This window comes from Panulirus ornatus, chromosome 15 (assembly GCF_036320965.1).
Source record: "Panulirus ornatus isolate Po-2019 chromosome 15, ASM3632096v1, whole genome shotgun sequence".
In the NCBI taxonomy this organism is placed as follows: domain Eukaryota; kingdom Metazoa; phylum Arthropoda; class Malacostraca; order Decapoda; family Palinuridae; genus Panulirus; species Panulirus ornatus.
The window spans coordinates 28,108,232-28,129,314 of NC_092238.1; the positions used below are offsets into that span (position 1 = coordinate 28,108,232).

General features: G+C 46.9%; 1 protein-coding gene across 1 annotated transcript in view; it reads right to left on the reverse strand.

Moving 5' to 3' along the window:
- LOC139753804 (dual 3',5'-cyclic-AMP and -GMP phosphodiesterase 11A-like) overlaps positions 1-21,083 on the reverse strand; it is a 362,719-nt gene that overhangs the window by 33,285 nt on the left and 308,351 nt on the right. The window contains exon 10 of the mRNA XM_071670684.1: positions 19,065-19,202. Within this exon, the coding sequence (XP_071526785.1) occupies positions 19,065-19,202 (138 nt within the window). The remainder of the gene's footprint in view (positions 1-19,064; positions 19,203-21,083) is intronic.

The following is a 21,083-nucleotide window of genomic DNA, read 5'->3' on the forward strand; positions in this document are numbered from 1 at the left end:
TCCACCTATTCCCTCCCGCTTGCGTTCACCTGTTCCCTCCCGCTTGAGTCCACCTATTCCCTCCCGCTTGCGTCCACCTATTCCCTCCCGCTTGCGTCCACCTATTCCCTCCCGCTTGAGTCCACCTATTCCCTCCCGCTTGAGTCCACCTATTCCCTCCCGCTTGCGTCCACCTATTCCCTCACGCTTGTGTCCACCTATTCCCTCCCGCTTGAGTCCACCTATTCCCTCCCGCTTGCGTCCACCTATTCCCTCACGCTTGCGTCCACCTGTTCCCTCCCGCTTGCGTCCACCTATTGCCTCCCGCTTGCGTCCACCTGTTCCCTCCCGCTTGTGTCCACCTATTCCCTCCCGCTTGCGTCTACCTATTCCCTCCCGCTTGCGTCTACCTATTCCCTCCCGCTTGCGTCCCCCATGTATATATTGCTGCAAGCGAAGAGCCATCGAGGAACTGAATGCCGACGAAGCATACCACTGTTTACCAGGTAGACCTCCTACAGGAGGAACTCGCGGAGAAAATAACTGTGTCGCAGTAAGTGATTAGGAGGGTTGTGGAAGGGGGGGGCGGGGGGGTTAATCATGGTATACCTGCGTCATTTCTAATTGCCTCGTTTGGGGGGGGGGAGGATACGAGGCTTTCCCCCCCCCCTCCCGCTTCCCCAACCCCCTTTGACGTCATGGATTAACAGGAGGGCGTATATAAGGTATTCCATCACCAGCCAACCACTTCTACCACACACACACACACACACACACACACACACACACAGAAACCAGAGGACATAAACATGAAATGAGAGCAAAGAAAAATCTCAGCAAAATTGGGAGAGAAGTGGAATGTGTAGCATAAGAGAGGTGGACGAATGGAAGAGAGTTAAGGGATGGTGAATGTGGACGGCAGACAGAAATTTAGAGAAAGGTGTGACAGTAGGAAGTGTTCGAGATAATGGGCACGGCCTAACGAGCGGAGAACTTCTGTCCTTCAGACGACAAAGGATAAATGTAACTAAACAAAATACACGAGCCAACCAGAGACAGAAACGCAAACAAACTCACAAGCCAAAGACAGACAGAGAGAGACGCGCGAACCCCTACGCACTTGCACCCGTAGACTGATAGAATATTCCAAAAGGACGGGACTGACACGAGAGCACGCGTCTCCCGCCCATACTGTCCAAACAGGTAATTACACAGAGGTAATTCGAAATAAGTAATTACGGAGGTTGACAATCCCCTTGACACGTTCAACATCAACACTCTATCCGACACCTCTATGTCAAACAGGATGAACGTGGGCGAGGGTGAGCCCGTAAGGGTGACAGTCACTGTCTGACGTAAGCAGAGTTAAGCTCAACGCGTGTGGGAGGCCAGCGTCCTGGGAATTATATACCCATTGTCGAACGTAAGGCGTCTACTCTCTCCCCCGGATGGGAACTGGCTTAATGGTGTCTTTAAAGTGGGTGGCTGTGAGGTAGGGTAAGGTGTTGGCTTCAGTGGGCATCACCCACGGGAAGAGACGCGTACAGTGGGCATGATCCACTGGAAAAAAATAGGGGTATATGGGCCATCAGCCATTGGAAGAAGTGGGGTAGAGTGTGCATTGCCCACTGGAAGAAGTGGGGATACATTGTGCATCACTCACTATAAAAGGGGAAGAGTGAGCATCCACCACTGGCCGAAGTGGGATACAGTGGGCATCACCCACTGAAAGAAGTGGGGAGACTGCGTGCATTACTCATAGGATAAAGTGGGGTTTAGTGGGCATTCTTTCTCGTATCTTGCAATCATCTATTTTCAAAGAGCCTCTCTGGGGAGAAGAAGTCTACGGAGGACACCCCCAGAGAACAATCTCATCCTTCCATTTTCTTTTAATGAGGGTCAGGGTGGCTGTTAAGCCAACTACCCTAACCAGCAATTCGATCTAGGGTCTGCCATCGGCGTCTTAGCGACGTCTCTTCCTTGTATATCAACCGACGGTTGACGTCTTCTGTCTCATTCTTGTATCTCTCCTGACGATGTGATCATTACACGAAAGTGCACTTGGGAACTTACAGTGTTTCACATTACTGTGGTTTTATGCATATACTAGATCACGCGCACCACTGTGACCTTTTGCAATATATATATATATATATATATATATATATATATATATATATATATATATATATATATATATATATATATATATATATTTTTTTTTTTTTTTTTTCATACTATTCGCCATTTCCCGCATTAGCGAGGTAGCGCTAAGAACAGAGGACTGGGCCTTTGAGGGAATATCCTCACCTGGCCCCCTTCTCTGTTCCTTCTTTTGGAAAAAAAAAAAAAAAAAAAAAAAAAAAAACGAGAGGGGAGGATTTCCAGCCCCCCGCTCCCTTCCCTTTTAGTCGCCTTCTACGACACGCAGGGAATACGTGGGAAGTATTCTTTCTCCCCTATCCCCAGGGATAATATATATATATATATATATATATATATATATATATATATATATATATATATATATATATAATGACTCACACAACATCGGTTTAGACCGAGGTAAAATAGACCACGTTTTCATTCATATTGTGACGTCAGTGACAAAAATAATAGAAAAAAAAAATATATATATATATCCACGCTTGACCTCTATCGACTGACGCTAAATTTGGCTCATTCTGAGAACGGTGGAATGTTTTATAAGTGGAGGTCGAGACCTGTTGGAAACTATGACATAACGCTGATTGGAGGAGGCAGGCAGGGACGAGGTGGGCAGGGTGGGGGGTGGTGGCTAGAGGAGGAGGTGGTTGTGGTGGTGGTGGTGGGTGGGTGGTGGGTGGGAGGTGGGTGGGGATCTTGTTGCATCAGATGTATTGTCCAATACAACGTGTTACCCAGACGGGCACATATATCACTCTGGCTCTCATTGTGTTGTATGTGTGTGTGTGTGTGTGTGTGTGTGTGTGTGTGTGTGTGTGGGGGGGGGGGGGGATGAATGACACAGATGTGTAAGGAGGAGGGGGGAGGGGAGGGAAGGGGGGGGGGGCAAAGGGATACAAACAGACGCACTCGCACAAAACTCAAACATGCAGAGACGCGTGGACAGAGGCAAACAGAAACATACACATGTACACTTGCATACAAACACACGTATCCACAAACACACAGATAAACACGTATATTCATACATATATCGACACACACACACACACACACACATGCGAGTCTCCGGGGCGTAGTGCCTGACGTTACTGACCATGAGTCACCACGAGCCCGCATGGGCCTTCACACAACTCAGGTGTTCATCCACCCCTTGGCCAGGCTGGTCGATATATGGGTACCTGGCTTAGGCTTAGGTGTGTGTGTGTGTGTGTGTGTGTGTGTGTGTGTGTGTGTGACAAAGAGTTCGATGAGTTTCAGGCTCTTACAAATACACTCTATCAACCAATTTCCACTTACAGCCGTCGTCAATCACTCCCTCCCTAGTTGGACGGAAAAAAAAAAGAAAATACACAGGGGTCCTATTAAGCGTCGCTGCAACTACATTCACTTGGGCAGTTCCACCAGACGCGGGTACATTTCCCGCCCTATCTGTCATTATCCAGGGCAATGCACACCGTGAATCATGACGATTAAACTCCCTCTGGATTAAGATTGGAGGGTGACCTCCACTTCTGAGGTAACGATTACGTGAAATTACAACTCAGACGGGGAGATTGAGGGCGTGTCACTCCTGCAGGACGAATGTTGATTGAGCAGAGCAATCTACAGCGGGAGTGACGGCCGGGTCGTCTGACGGGCTTTGCCTCACGATATGCGAGGGGCACCACAGCCTGACGTCAGCAGCAGCAGCGGCAGGAGCGAGCTCTTGAAGGACGTCGCAGGAGGAGGGGAAGAGAGAGAGGTCCAACCCCGAAAGCTTCTGACATTCGAACTGGCACTGCTGACGGAGGAACCTGGTACTTCTGACGGAGGACCTGGCACTTCTGACGGAGGACCTAGCACTACTAACGGAGGAACTGATACTTCTGACGGAGGACATGGCACTATAGGAGTAGAACCTGGCACAACTGATCGAGAACCTGGCAACACTGACCGATGACCCGACTCTGGCGACCGAGGACCTGAAACCACTGGCTATGGGCCTGACAGTGACCGCGCCATCTCCCCATTCACTTCCCCCCCTAGAAAAATCTGGTTCATCTCCGAGTGTGTAGCTGGGAGGTGGATAAATTTAAGAGAGAGAGAGAGAGAGAGAGAGAGAGAGAGAGAGAGAGAGAGAGAGAGAGAGAGAGAGAGAGAGAGAGAGAGAGAGAGAGAGAGAGAGAGAGAGAGAGAGAGAGAGAGAATGAACAATATGAAAAAAAAATACGTAAAGAGAAAGACGGAATAACAGAGAGAAGGCGGGCCTAGCGCAGGACATAAATCAGTAACGTGACATCAAAAGGGGGTAATCTAATTTCACCAGGTCCCGGCAGGTGACCCTCGCTGGGGACCTCTGGTTTAAAGGGGAGAGGGTTATCATTATATGACATCCACTGGCCCCCCCTACCCTATGAATGGTGGCATCTGAGCGCCCGTGTAATTACCTATTTGAGCATACAAGCGAGGGAGCTTCTACACTCGCGGGGTCCTCGCCTCTCTTCTCCCTGGCTTTTGTCGTGGAGTCTTGGGGATGATTCCTGCAGTGACCTTATCTACCTTCTCTGGGCTTAGCTTGTTCCAGAGTCTGCTGCTGGAGAAGTGCTTCCTCACATTCCTCCGTACACATTCCTTCGCGTTCCTCCGTACACACTCCTTGACGTCCCTCCGTGCACTTCCTCACCGTCCCTCTGTACGTTTCTCTCGCCTAACTTCCACTTGTGTCGTCTTGTTCTGGGCTCCCTCCTCGCGTCAAAGAGCTGCCCTATGTTCACGAAGTCCTCTTCTCTTAGAAAGGTACATGCTCTCTCTCTCTCTCTCTCTCTCTCTCTCTCTCTCTCTCTCTCTCTCTCTCTCTCTCTCTCTCTCTCTTCTTTGAAGGCTATGGCTATTGCTAATGAATGATTGTCCTCAACCAGTGTCGCCATATGATGTACAAATAGATTCGTCTTCCCCCAAGAATAATCAATTTGATTTTCTTTTTTTCACAATAGTTTCTCTCAGTTCACAGATTACAGATCCCAGTTCAATGACAGGGAAATTTCCCGTCTCTTTTTTTTTTCACTCTCAAAAAAGGGGACAAAACCTTTGATTTCCCCCCCCCTAGAAATCTTTTATCAGCGATCCCTCACCCGATGATTTTCTATATAGACCCAACAGCCTTGACAAATGTTTCAGCTCCGTAGGCGTCGTCGGCAGGGGAGAGGGGGACAGAGTTATCCCCCTCTGGGATTGTCTAACAAAAGAATCCAAAAAGGGGAAAAAGAATATCGAATTATTCATCTCCAAAAATAGGAACAAAAGAGAAAGAAAATGTTTTTTTTTAATCTATAATTCATTATTCACTCGTATTGGTATGGTTTCTAGATCCACATTGTTCATATCAATTACTTGTTAAGTACTAATACAACAATTACTTGTTAAGTACTAATACAACAATCACTTGTTAAGTACTAATACAACAATCACTTGTTAAGTACTAATACAACAATTACTTGTTAAGTACTAATACAACAATTACTTGTTAAGTATTAATACAACAATTACTTGTTAAGTACTAATACAACAATTACTTGTTAAGTACTAATACAACAATATCTTGTTAAGTACTAATACAACAATATCTTGTTAAGTACTAATACAACAATTACTTGTTAAGTACTAATACAACAATTACTTGTTAAGTACTAATACAACAATTACTTGTTAAGTACTAATACAACAATATCTTGTTAAGTACTAATACAACAATATCTTGTTAAGTACTAATACAACAGTATCTTGTTAAGTACTAATACAACAATATCTTGTTAAGTACTAATACAACAATATCTTGTTAAGTACTAATACAACAATATCTTGTTAAGTACTAATACAACAGTATCTTGTTAAGTACTAATACAACAATATCTTGTTAAGTACTAATACAACAATATCTTGTTAAGTACTAATACAACAATATCTTGTTAAGTACTAATACAACAATATCTTGTTAAGTACTAATACAAGAGGCCAGATTTATACCGTCATTTTGGCCCATTTCACTCTACCATGTGTGGACCGTCTCTTGGCTCTGGTGTTTCTCAAAGTGACATGCTGACGGAGGAAGACGTTCGCCCACACACTCCTAAGACACACTTCCTCCTCCTCCTCCTCCTATCGCTTTCTGCACACGGGCTCCCGTTCACCCAATCGATCTTAATACACTTCAAATTCCGAGTTAGGAGGATCTATCTATCGCAACCACAGAGCGGGGTCTTGACGCTCCATAAAACTATCTTAATCGCATTTCTCCAGATGTTACCACAGGCTCCTCATGTCTCTCCGAAGGAGTGGAGGATATTCAAGGAGTCCACTCCTCTATTTCGCTTCTGAAAATCTTTGTGTGAAGGGAGGCAGTTCTTTCAACCTATACCACACTGTCACCCGTCACCAGATTCTTCGACCAATTGCTTGTGTTACCCGCAGACACCTGAATGTGACCGAGGTTACATCTGAGGGATAATTACAGCTGTGACAAGATTATAGAACTAATATGTTTTGAAATACCTTTACCCTCCTCAGAAATGATTTTGTAGCTCTCTCTCTCTCTCTCTCTCTCTCTCTCTCTCTCTCTCTCTCTCTCTCTCTCTCTGTGCGTGATTAATCCCCAATCTGTAATTGCGTAATTACGTTATCTCAACACTCTGAATCACCCTTCGTCCTTCACACCTCACTACCCTAAGTTAGAATCTCTGATGATGAACCACGCAGACACGAGAGCTATTGTCGAAGTATGATGTCACAGCACATCACACCTGGAATGAATCTTCTTGTTTTCTTTCTATTCTTTCATTCATTTCTTGACGTCATTCTTCGCTAGTATCATCTTGGTTGTCCCAATTCTTTTCATCTTCTTCACCGTCGAGCAAAATTTAGTCGTCGTCCTCAAGTAAACTCCTTTTTCTCTTTACCATAAATACAAAGGCATTTTCGAGCTGGTGTTTGGAGAGCCCATAAAACGAAGACCTTATGCAAGCTATACATTCTCCAGCGTCGGAGGAGATGGATGCAAACCCCGATCAATCTTCTCTGAAACTTTTACCAGCCTCTTGTGTGGTGTGTACCAGGATGAAACAGCTTAACGCCATCATACATCTTAGCTCGCCAGGGGGTCAGGGGATACGTGGAGACGAGGAGAGAGAGGAAATCTGAGAGGCTACGTATGCTCCTTCTCTCTTCATCTTATCGGACACCATCTCCAGACACTTGGCTGGAGGCATCTCTTGGTGAGAGTTTTAGAGACTAAATATATTTCTAACTCGATCTAGTCCAGTTTGCCAGCAGGAGACCTCGCTGTCACTTGTTCCCACCCACTCATGAAGTGTTGGGGGAATCCTAATTTCTCCAACATATTCCTCAACGTAAGATGCTGGGGGAGTGAGGGGGTAATGACGTGAGGTGAGTCACGATCAAAGGAAGTCTTGAGATCATCCAGCCGTCAGGAGTGGGCAGGTCTCCCTCCCGCAGGAGATGTTCTTGAGTCAAAGAGTTCGTAAAAAAGATGGTCAGAGGTCCTTATCGTTCAAGCCTCCACTCGCCGAAGACGTCACGCTGAAGGGACCAGTGATCAAGACTTTAGAGCCAAGCGCCGCACTCCAGCGTGGCCGTCTTCGTCTTCGCCGCCTCCAGCGTGGCCGCCGACTTCGTCTATATCTCCTCTGGTTAGCGTTCTCCCCACTGCTCGCTAACTTCCTCCCTGGATCTTACGTCCTCCTCGCCCCGTTATCCTGGACGCTTCTCATTATCCTCGCATGCCAGTAAGAGTCCCAGTCTTAACCACTAAGTCATGTTAGCACATCCCTAAGACCTTGGATTGGGGTCTATAAGGTAGTTTCACAGAGTGAAATAACATATGATGCACGACTTACTTGAGATATGTGAATCGTCTGTTGGATATGTATTTTTTGATTCCTCCACCAAGGGCCTGGCTCTGACAGCCCCGGCAGCAAGACGGTGGTAAACAGTCTGAGTTTGCCGGTCATACACCTGAGGCGACAAGCCCTATAACTGTGCCTACTAATCCCCACCATATAGCTTCAGGTCTTCGCCAAGCTCCTGCGCAAGTCTTGCCCGTAAGAGGGAACAGTTATTTACTTCCAAAGGACACTGGCGGGTCTTTTAGTGTTTGGCAACCTTGGCGCTTGAGCTCAGAACACAGGAATCATGAAGCGAAGCAAAATTTATCTAAGAAATTACGCCTGACGTCTTTTTCCCAACTCTTGAATCCTTGCATCGTTGTAGATATATACATCCCACGATCAATCCCACTATTGACAGATGCAATTTGTAAGAGCGACGACATGCACAAGTGTATGTGTGAGTGTATGTGTTCTATTTTGGTATATCATTACTAGGATGGAATTGGTCTCATTATATTCATCTGCGTCGCTTCAAACTGATGATTATTTCTGGTCTTCCCGTTGGAAACGAGAGGAATGTGGAGCAGCAACGGTGAGACGGACCTTGCCTCACTCCAGTGAAAAAATGGGAAGCTTCGTGGCCACAGCTCCTCTACATATGAGGAGGTGGGGATGGGGGGTGGGGGGAAATTAACGACGGGGAATGAATTCGACGAATGACCAATTACAATGTCATAACGGACCGTTTAGGGCGCGACCTCTACGACTACGTTTGGGAGACGACCCCCTCACACACGACCAAGTCGTTGACTGCGACTGACACTGTGGTGATGGTGGTGGGAATGGTAGTAGGTGGTGGTGATGGTGGTAGGTGGTGGTAGGTGGTGGTAGTAGCTGCGGTGGCGATGGGGGTTGAACAGTCGGCCTCAACAAGATGTTCTTCCTCCAGAATCTATATACTGAAGAGCCTTCACAACAAAGACTTGTAGGATATAATAATGGGAAATGAGGTGTGGGGTGTGTGGGGAGGTGTGGGGTGTGTGTGGGGTGTGGAGTGTTGGGGGGGCCTTAGAAGCGCCAGAGGCAATCTGGTCCTCAGCTTTACCCCCTAACGAGGCTAGTCTAAAGTTAGACAAGAGGCGAGATGGAAGACAAGACAGAGAGGGGCAATGGGCAAGTCGTGGGAAGATGGAGGAGCATGCAGACGACAACCACCGGTGTTTTCGACTTGTTAGTGAGGGAGAGCCGGGTCTGGGGTGGGGTGCACGGGGGGAGAGAGAGGAGACCAAGGAGGAGGGGGGAGATCCTGAAGGAGTGGTGGGGTAAGGGGGAGGAAAGAGGGAGTTGTAGTGAGAGGGAAGGACTGTTATTAAAAGATGGTAAGGAAAGGAAGTGTTGGCAGTCGAGCGGAAGGTTGAGATGGCAAGGTATTGTCGGAGAGTGGAGGTGTGTGTTGGGGTAAAGGTATGGTTGGAGTAACGTTGGCGGGTGGAGGTGTGGTGGTTGAGAGTACAGTAAAGGTATTGTTGGAGGTGTGGTGGAGAAGTTAAATATAGCAGTGTTGGAGGCTGAAGATGAGCTGGGGTTAAGGCTTGGGGGTGTGGCTGGGAGGGAGTGTAACATATCCCACACGTCAGACACCCCAGAGATGGGAGATCACGTCCAATACTCCCCCCTTACACCCCAGAGATGGGAGATCACGTCCAATACTCCCCCCTTACACCCCAGAGATGGGAGATCACGTCCAATACTCCCCCTTACACCCCAGAGATGGGAGATCACGTCCAATACTCCCCCCTTATACCCCAGAGATGGGAGATCACGTCCAATACTCCCCCCTTACACCCCAGAGATGGGAGATCACGTCCAATACTAACCCCTTACACCCCAGAGATGGGAGATCACGTCCAATACTCCCCCCTTACACCCCAGAGATGCCAGATCACGTCCAATACTCCCCCCTTACACCCCAGAGATGGGAGATCACGTCCAATACTCCCCCCTTACAGCAATACAAAGCACACACCCTCCCCCCCCATCAAATAATCTTCCCATGTTCTAATACATTACTCCCCTTCCACACAGTCTCCCCTGCAATTCCCTCACTGCTCTACCACATTCCCCCTGCTCAAGCACCCAACACCCTAAAGAAATAATACCCCCTTATGAATAGTCACAACAAACCCCAGAGAAAAGCTGCTCTCATTCGAGTCCTCCACCCCAGATATATCTCTACCCCTTGACCAAATTACCCCAACCCCTGAAATATATTCTCTCGAACAGCTGCCATGCTCTCATTACATTTATATATTTTTTTTTTTTCAAACTATTCGCCATTTCCCGCGTTAGCGAGGTAGCGTTAAGAACAGAAGGACTGGGCCATTGAGGGAATATCCTCACCTGGCCCCCTTCTCTGTTCCTTCTTTTGGAAAATTAAAAAAAAAAAAAAATTGAGAGGGGAGGATTTCCAGCCACCCGCTCCCTCCCCTTTTAGTCGCCTTCTACGACACGCAGGGAATACGTGGGAAGTATTCTTTCTCCCCTATCCCCAGGGATATATATATATATATATATATATATATATATATATATATATATATATATATATATATATATATATATATATATATATATAATAAAATCCTTGACGGATCACTCCTTGGCGATATACAGTTACTCGGTCATTTAAACCCCCTTAGAAATACACACCCTCAAAAAAACAATTATTCAAGACCGCTAGGCATACCCCAGATATCCCTACAATGCCCGGAGGCTTCTCTCTCTCTCTCTCTCTCTCTCTCTCTCTCTCTCTCTCTCTCTCTCTCTCTCTCTGGGGGTTACGGGGGAGGGGATACTACCTACCTGGCCTCTACGTATACAGCCAAAGACTTTGTTTCCTTCACGCTTGTATTCTGGGGATACGGACGAGGGGGAATGGGGGTTGGGTGGGTGAGTAATGGAGTGTAGCCTCAGGGGGACGACATCGGCTGCTGGGGAGGTGGCTGAAGAATGGTGGAGGGAGGGAGGGTGGAGGAGGGGTTTTCCGGGGAAGGGAGGCGAGGGAGGAATGAGAGTCAAAGATGGACTGGATATCCTTGTGTAAGTCGTCCCTCTCCTTAACCATGGAAAATGTGTAGCTTTATATATATATATATATATATATATATATATATATATATATATATATATATACGGTTGAGCGATTCACATACTCCATCTCCCGTTCATTCCGAACCTCAAACATGTGTCAGTGGGAAGGGATCAATAAGCGAGAGAGAGAGAGAGAGAGAGAGAGAGAGAGAGAGAGAGAGAGAGAGAGAGAGAGAGAGAGAGAGAGAGAGAGAGAGAAATAATGTGTAGCGACAGACGAAAAATACATCTCTCAGGAAAACTTCCCTTTTTTATCACAGAAAATAGGGTGAAGGGTTGGGCATTGATTAAAGAAAATGGATGAATCCTGTAAGGAAGGGTAGGTAAAGTGACGTGTGAGGAAGGGTAGGGAAAGTGACATGTGAGGAAGGGTAGGTAACGCGACGTGTGAGGAAGGGTAGGTAAAGTGACGTGTGAGGAAGGGTAGGGAAAGTGACGTGTGAGGAAGGGTAGGGAAAGTGACGTGTGAGGAAGGGTAGGTAACGCGACGTGTGAGGGCTGGGTAGGTAACGCGACGTGTGAGGAAGAGTAACAGACCGGGGACGTGTCGAAGCCAGCCATTCCCACCCTCCGCTCAACATGAGGGTACCTCACCATCCTTGAGAACCGAGGGGAAGCTACTCTCTCTCTCTCTCTCTCTCTCTCTCTCTCTCTCTCTCTCTCTCTCTCTCTCTCTCTCTCTCTCTCTCTCACCCAAGAAAATCCAAAGTCGTTGACCTGGCAACGGACAAGCCGATGAAACAATTGTTTCGACAAGTCAAAGACTGTCCGACGCGCACGATAACTGTACACAGACACACACACAGACACACACACACACACACACACACACACACACACACACTGAATACTGGCGGTATCCAAATGTTTATAAGAGTACTTGATGGTATAGAAAGTTTATGAGTTGGGGTGGGGCCCCACGAGTGTACAACTCCCCCCACTCACCACCCCCCGTACACAAAAAGTAATTAAAATAGGTCAATACACACGCAGGTGGGACCCCCACCCTTCCCTTCCCCCTTACTGTACAAACAGTCACACACACACACACACACACACACACACACACACACACACACACACACACACACACATGAACTGCATATCAATCTTCAAAAGACAAAAATACATTAACAAATTCAAAAGAACAAGACACAGAAAGTCGACGTAAACATCATTCAAATCAAATCAAGGCAGCCGAGGCAAACGAAGAGGAAAAAAAAGAAAGAAAACTTGAATTAAATGAGGCAGGAACACGAGTACGTAAAGAAAACGGAGAGTCTAAATAAGGGGAGGCTGGTATAAAAAAAAAAACCACATGCTTAGCGAGAAGAATCGAGGGGAAAGGACTGCACGTGGGCGTGGTAGGAGAGGCCACCTGGACTAATTAATGAGGAAGGCTGACGTAATTATCCAGGTGAGGGGGAGGTGGAGGGGGGCGTGTGAATGGCTATGGTGGTGGTGGTGGAGGGGAGGGAGTGACGGAATGAGAAGGAGGTTAAAGGAAGTACGGGGAGGGGGGGGCAGGGGGTGTAGGAGGGTGACGTGAAAGAAGTCTGTACAAGGTTGGAGACGGGAGGGGAGGTGGTGGATGGAGGGGCAGGGGGGAGGGGTTGGGAAGGGGGGAAGAGGAAGAAAGAGGAGAAGAGGAGGAGGAGGAGGACACAGAAGAAAAAAACGGAAAAGCAACTGAAGACGATGGAAGGGGATAACCCGCTATCAGTCTTCTGTGTGGGAGAGTCTTGGGACTCGACACCGTCTCTAACCTATTGCCAGAGTCCCAACATCGTCCTAACCCGTCTCCAGAGTCCCCAACTCAGGAGAAGAGGAGACACCACACTGTCTGCCGGCATATGTCAGACTTACATTCGGGCACAAGACTGATGCCAGACTCAACCAATTGCTTATACCCCATACTGGCCTCAGTATTCAAATGTACTCCTCTCAAGTTTGGTCGACGCAAGTTAATGAAAGCACAGAGAACTGATGGAGAAAGTCCAGAGGAGGGCAAGAGAGATGGTACAAGGATTAAGACGAGGTGAGTTACAAGGTGAACTTAGAGGCCATGAATTTCTCCATCATGACCGACCATCATGGTTCCCTTAATACGAGAGGCGAATATAAGTCATCGTCTAAGAATGAGGTGATCCCATGCAGCTAATCTACGATCTCTTGACATTATCCTAAATGTCAGAGCTGCTGTGTCGTCGAGGGAGCTGACGACAACTGGCCTCATCCACAAGGTTCTGGCGATGACGAGGACCCGACGAAGACCACACCCGTGAGCCAGGAAGGACCCCCCTCTGGGGGGAGAAAAAAGACACGGACATGGCCTGATAATGTTTAGAAGTCTCCTGGGCTTCTCGTCGAGTTAACTTGGTGAGCGACCACATCAGACCCCAGCTGCTGCCACCGTAGCCCTGATTTAAAGGTGTCGTGTCGTTTTATCAGAGACGCTGAATGTAGGTTTGCGGCAGGGGTGTGTGATGTCTCCATGGTTGTTTAATTTGTTTATGGATGGGGTTGTTAGGGAGGTAAATGCAAGAGTCCTGGAAAGAGGGGCAAGTATGAAGTCTGTTGGGGATGAGAGAGCTTGGGAAGTGAGTCAGTTGTTGTTCGCTGATGATACAGCGCTGGTGGCTGATTCAAGTGAGAAACTGCAGAAGCTGGTGACTGAGTTTGGTAAAGTGTGTGGAAGAAGAAAGTTAAGAGTAAATGTGAATAAGAGCAAGGTTATTAGGTACAGTAGGGTTGAGGGTCAAGTCAATTGGGAGGTGAGTTTGAATGGAGAAAAACTGGAGGAAGTAAAGTGTTTTAGATATCTGGGAGTGGATCTGTCAGCGGATGGAACCATGGAAGCGGAAGTGGATCATAGGGTGGGCGAGGGGGCGAAAATTTTGGGAGCCTTGAAAAATGTGTGGAAGTCGAGAACATTATCTCGGAAAGCAAAAATGGGTATGTTTGAAGGAATAGTGGTTCCAACAATGTTGTATGGTTGCGAGGCGTGGGCTATGGATAGAGTTGTGCGCAGGAGGATGGATGTGCTGGAAATGAGATGTTTGAGGACAATGTGTGGTGTGAGGTGGTTTGATCGAGTAAGTAACGTAAGGGTAAGAGAGATGTGTGGAAATAAAAAGAGCGTGGTTGAGAGAGCAGAAGAGGGTGTTTTGAAATGGTTTGGGCACATGGAGAGAATGAGTGAGGAAAGATTGACCAAGAGGATATATGTGTCGGAGGTGGAGGGAACGAGGAGAAGAGGGAGACCAAATTGGAGGTGGAAAGATGGAGTGAAAAAGATTTTGTGTGATCGGGGCCTGAACATGCAGGAGGGTGAAAGGAGGGCAAGGAATAGAGTGAATTGGAGCGATGTGGTATACAGGGGTTGACGTGCTGTCAGTGGATTGAATCAAGGCATGTGAAGCGTCTGGGGTAAACCATGGAAAGCTGTGTAGGTATGTATATTTGCGTGTGTGGACGTGTGTATGTACATGTGTATGGGGGGGGGTTGGGCCATTTCTTTCGTCTGTTTCCTTGCGCTACCTCGCAAACGCGGGAGACAGCGACAAAGTATAAAAAAAAAAAAAAAAAAAAAATATATATATATATATATATATATATATATATATATATATATATATATATATATATATATATATATATATATAAGGTCTGGACGAGAGCCTCTTACCTTTCGATATGGAATTCTGATGTTCCTCGACTCAAAAGAAAATCTAGATCTTCCATACGTGTGTTGGAATTCTTCATTCAATCTCGACTCAACAACCATTTGGATTCTTTTTCATATACGTGTGGAGTCTTCCCCTTTAAAACTTTTACACCTTCAGCAACCAAACTAAGAACTACATCGTACTGACCCCATACAGAATTGTCCCATATAAGACATTGCCTTAAGACACAAACCGTCTTAAATGGGACCTTTCATGGAGTAGGTACACTGTAGTTCCCACTCAAACCACTCCACAACTATACACCAACTATCAGGCAGATATAAAAAGCTTATCCCTTATCCCTCACACTTCAGCTACCTCTACTTACAGATCCCCTCATCCTCGACAAAAATAACCCTAAAAAAAACATTTTTTTTTTCTTTTTTTTTATGCTGGAGGCTCTATTTACGGAAAAATGTCCACATCGAGGCCGGGCCTTAATTGATATATAAAGAGGTTAAATGAAGGGGAGAAGAAGAGACTAGGGAAAGTATTTACGAAATTTTGGAGGAAGTGAAAAGCCTGTCTTTTGAAACGTGTCGAGCAATAGTTTTTGGGAAAAACTTGAGAGGGTAGAAAGTTCCAAAGCTTAGAGGTGTAGGGAAACAGTTATCAAATCGGCCCATTCCTGAGTTGCCAACCATCACACAGTAATCATGTGACGCAGCAGCTTGCAGAGTGTTGTGTGGTCTAGCTAATGGTGGGGGCACACGAGCAGCCAGCTCTCGGAACAAAGTGAGGGATGGAAGCCAAAAGAACAATAAAAATATACTCACTTGAATGATCTAAGAGGCGCTAAACACCCGCTCTCTAATATGCCACCCCACCAGATAATACATCCTTCTGAAACCACACTCCCCAGACATACACGAGTCACACTTTCCTATCTATGGTTTGGGACATTACCCATCCCTCCAGCACTTCAAATACCGATTCAACATATCCCAAGACTCTTCGCGCCAAAGTGCAACAGGCACAACGAAGACAACGAATACATATTACCAGGTTTACGTATGGGAAATCAAGATGAGATTACCATAGGTATCATACACTTACGAAGGTTTATGAATAAACCTCTAGGTTTATACATCTGGGTTTATCTCTTGTCGGTGATAATTTCGTGCTGTGCCAGTCGTATGGTGGCTACCCCCGCCAATTACACCTGACTGAACAAACACAGTTGCCTTGATTGTGAACCTTCTCCCTTCCCCGTTTCAGAAAGCCGAGGGTCGATTCCTCCTCCTCCTTGATCCTCTGGAAACCTCAGACGTCACTGGCTTTATGACAGGATCGACTGCCTGATATGGCTAGCATCACTGTAGAGAGGGAGGCCCGACCTTGGACATTATCATTATGTCGCTTAAGACCTTTAGACTCTCTACCTTAGTATAGCCACGGTGCTCAAGTTCAACGGTAAGACAGGCCAATGAAACTGTACTCTGATGGCATACGAAAGTTGGAAAAATTGTGTAGTAGGAAAAAATCAAGAAGTGGGGTCCTACGAGTAACTCCCCCCCAGAACTGTACAAATGGGTCAATACAAATAGGTAAATTCCACATACATACTCCAATTCAATTCATCGCAATTTTCTTGCACTAAGTCTTACTTTCATGCCATCTTTACAGTGTAACAGATGTAGTGGCTTAATTCTGTCGTTCGAGACGTGACTATGACACAGACGTGGAGCAAACTGGACTGATGACTATTGGCACTAGTGTCTGGAAGGGCCGAGTTGGGGGGTGGGGGACGGACGAATGCTTTGGAAATGGAGCTGTTTGGGAGGGTCTAAGGAGATCAGGGAGGGGTGAAAGGGATGGGTGGTTCCCGTAAAACCTACTTACCTCCAAGATCATGCTGAGTTTTCGAGCACTCATCGAATTTGTAAGCAATGGATTTATTTTTCCCCTCCCTTTTTTTTCTTACGTAAGCCTCGGTGGGGAGGAGAGGAGGATGGGGCGAAGGGGTGCGGTGTGTGTGGCGGGGGATTGTGAGCTACACAAAGGGGCTTAACCTAGCATTATAAACTCCCCCCTTCCTCCCCTCTCCCAGACGCAGTACTTTCTACTGTCTCTTACCCTCCTCTCCCCACAACCTTGCTCCTCTCCCCTTTCTCCACAGACTTATTATTTCCTCCTCTCCCCACCAAACTTACTACTCTGACCTAATTCCCTGCAGCCTTACGATACACTTCTCACCCCACAGCCTTATCACTGTCTCCCTCACCCTAACAGCCTTATTACTGTCTCCCTCACCCCACAGCCTTATTACTGTCTCCCTCACCCCACAGCCTTATTACTGTCTCCATCACCCCACAGCCTTATTACTGTCTCTCTCACCCCACAGCCTTACTACTGTCTCCATCACCCCACAAGGGTATGGGGCACAATATAATGCAGGGCATCAGGCCCAGTATAATGAAGGGTGTCACACAGAGCATAATGAAGGGTGTCACACACAGCATAATGAAGGGTGTCACACTCAGCATAATGAAGGGTGTCACACAAAGCATAATGAAGGGTGTCACACACAGCATAATGAAGGGCGTCACACACAGCATAATGAAGGGTGTCACACACAGCATAATGAAGGGTGTCACACACAGCATAATGAAGGGTGTCACACTCAGCACAATGAAGGGTGGCACACTCAGCATAATGAAGGGTGTCACACAGCATAATGAAGGGTGTCACACACAGCATAATGGTGTCACACACAGCATAATGAAGGGTGTCACGATGAAGGGTGTCACACAGAGCATAATGAAGGGTGTCACACACAGCATAATGAAGGGCGTCACACTCAGCATAATGAAGGGTGTCACACACAGCATAATGAAGGGCGTCACACTCAGCATAATGAAGGGTGTCACACACAGCATAATGAAGGGTGTCACACACAGCATAATGAAGGGCGTCACACACAGCATAATGAAGGGTGTCACACACAGCATAATGAAGGGTGTCACACACAGCATAATGAAGGGTGTCACACTCAGCATAATGAAGGGTGTCACACTCAGCATAATGAAGGGTGTCACACAGCATAATGAAGGGTGTCACACACAGCATAATGAAGGGTGTCACACACAGCATAATGAAGGGTGTCACACACAGCATAATGAAGGGTGTCACGATGAAGGGTGTCACACACAGCATAATGAAGGGTGTCACACACAGCATAATGAAGGGCGTCACACACAGCATAATGAAGGGTGTCACACACAGCATAATGAAGGGTGTCACACACAGCATAATGAAGGGTGTCACACACAGCATAATGAAGGGTGTCACACACAGCATAATGAAGGGTGTCACACTCAGCATAATGAAGGGTGTCACACACAGCATAATGAAGGGTGTCACACACAGCATAATGAAGGGTGTCACAATGATGGGTGTTATAAACAGCATAATGAAGGGTGTCACATACAGCATAATGAAGGGTGTCACACACAGCATAATGCAGGGCGTCATACACAGCATAATGAAGGGTGTCACACACAGCATAATGAAGGGTGTCACACACAGCATAATGCAGGGCGTCACACTCAGCATAATGAAGGGTGTCACACACAGCATAATGAAGGGTGTCACACACAGCATAATGAAGGGTGTCACACACAGCATAATGAAGGGTGTCACACTCAGCATAATGAAGGGTGTCACACTCAGCATAATGAAGGGTGTCACACACAGCATAATGAAGGGTGTCACACTCAGCATAATGAAGGGTGTCACACTCAGCATAAGGAAGGGTGTCACACTCAGCATAATGAAGGGTGTCACACTCAGCATAATGAAGGGTGTCACACTCAGCATAATGAAGGGTGTCACACTCAGCATAATGAAGGGTGTCACACTCAGCATAATGAAGGGTGTCACACACAGCATAATGAAGGGTGTCACAATGATGGGTGTCACACACAGCATAATGAAGGGTGTCACACTCAGCATAATGAAGGGTGTCACACACAGCATAATGAAGGGTGTCACACTCAGCATAATGAAGGGTGTCACACACTGCATAATGAAGGGTGTCACAAACAGCATAATGAAGGGTGTCACAAACAGCATAATGAATGGTGTCACAATGAAAGGCGTCACACTCAGCATAATGCAGGGCGTCACACTCAGCATAATGAAGGGGTTGGAGACTCACCTCACAGGCGCACTCGAGGTTGACGGTATCCCCTGTGTCGGCCACGTACCCCAGTATGCCCTTGCCCCACGGCACCTCCATGGCGTTGTCCTCCGTGGTGGCGGGGTAGATGTTGGTGCCGCTGTGCACGTCGAACACCTGTTGAAACATGGGTGTTAGCAAGTGTCTCCAGGAGGGGTTTACAGGTGCTAGCTGGAGACAGGAGGGTTTACAGGTGTTAACAGGTGTCTCCAGGAGGTTTACAGGTGTTAGCTGGTGTCTCCAGGAGGGTTTACAGGTGTTAGCAGGTGTCTCCAGGAGGTTTACAGGTGTTAGTAGGTGTCTCCAGGAGGGTTTACAGGTGTTAGCTGGTGTTTCCAGGAGGGTTTACTGGTGTCAGATGTCTAAAAGGGGGTTTACAGGTGTTAGCAGGTGTTTCCAGGAGGGTTTACAGGTGTCAGGTGTCTAAAAGGGGGTTTATAGGTGTCTCCAGGAGGGTTTACAGGTATCAACAGGTGTCTCCAGGGGGGTTGCAGGTGTCTCCAGCACTCGGAGGGTGGGAGGGGGGAGGAAGGTGAGGGGAGGCTATGAAGGGACAGGTGCGCAGGTATTTGGGTCAGGTGTTAGCTGGTGGACAGATGTTTCGGTAAGGTGTTAGCAAGGCTAGGTTTTCATCTATTTTTTTGGGGGGGTAGGTGTTAGGAGGACAGGTGTTTCGGGCAGGTGTAGGGTAGAGTAATCACACACACACACACACACACACACACACACACACACACACACACACACACACACACATACAGACACACACACACACACACACACACAGACACACACACACACACACATTCACGCACTCACAAGAAAATTACCCCAAAAAGACTTACTCAGCCCAGCACTTAAGACTAAATATAGAAACGCGATAAGATTTTGAGTAAAGGCCTCGCTTTGCACCGGTGAGAAACTAGACATTAAGAGCAATATTCCTCCCTCGGACAGAACAGATTGACGTGGTAATGATCCGCGTAACCAAATCCAACCACTGCGACAGATTTGGCTAAGTTGTTTTAGGCCATATTTTTTTCCCACTGAGGTATATAAGGAAAATAATACTGAGGTTATGGTATCATAAGGGCGGTTTTGAGAGCTGGGAGACGACAGCTTAAAGGCCTTCTGTGATTACAGACACACAGACAGACAGACATACATAAATATGACTTGTTTATCATACCTGACGAAATTTCGCAAAACAGAGCACATGAAATAGACAAACAAAAGGAAAAGACAAAGAAGTTGTAATAAATAAGGTAGGCAAGAAATATCAAGGGGGAGAAGAAGAAGAAGAAGAAGAGAGAAGAAGAAGAGAAGAAGAAGAGGAGGAGGAGAAGGAATACGAAGATACAATCCATTCAACAGGTGGTCAATCACCAGCCTCCACTCACACCTTTGCCACATTCGTCTGAGAAGAAGAATAAACCTGATACAACCTTGAATCCTGCTTTTGCTCACCAGCGTCGTAATGATCCCACAATCCATAATAACCGCCAGAATAACATCCACAACCCTGTTTACAACCAAGCACCATTAGAGAAAAAAGTAAGAAAAAAAAAACATAAAACAAAATCCGTTTTCCGCTAAGGTGTTCATTCTGTCACAGATGAGATGGTTCGGAACACTGGTTCGAAACGGCTCCGGGTGAACCCCGCTGACGGAGGAACAGCCCGAGGCAGGCGACGCGGCTGGAGGACGTAAGGTCGACCCAGGAGGCGCGTCGCTGGCGTGAAGACATGAAAAGCCCTTTGAGGGACCTGGAGGATCTCTTCCTCTCTCTTTCTCTCTTCAAGACGCTGAGACAAAAGCCACATCGGGCACTGAGTCTCCTCTTGACACTTGTAGATAAAAGAGGAGGGGACGGGAGTGAAGTAAATGAAGGAAGGAGACAGTTTCATGAACTGCAGTCTGCCATGAGAGACGCCATCTTCTTCATGGACGAGGAGTAGATATGAGGCCACTCACTGAACAGCTACAATTTGGCGCTTA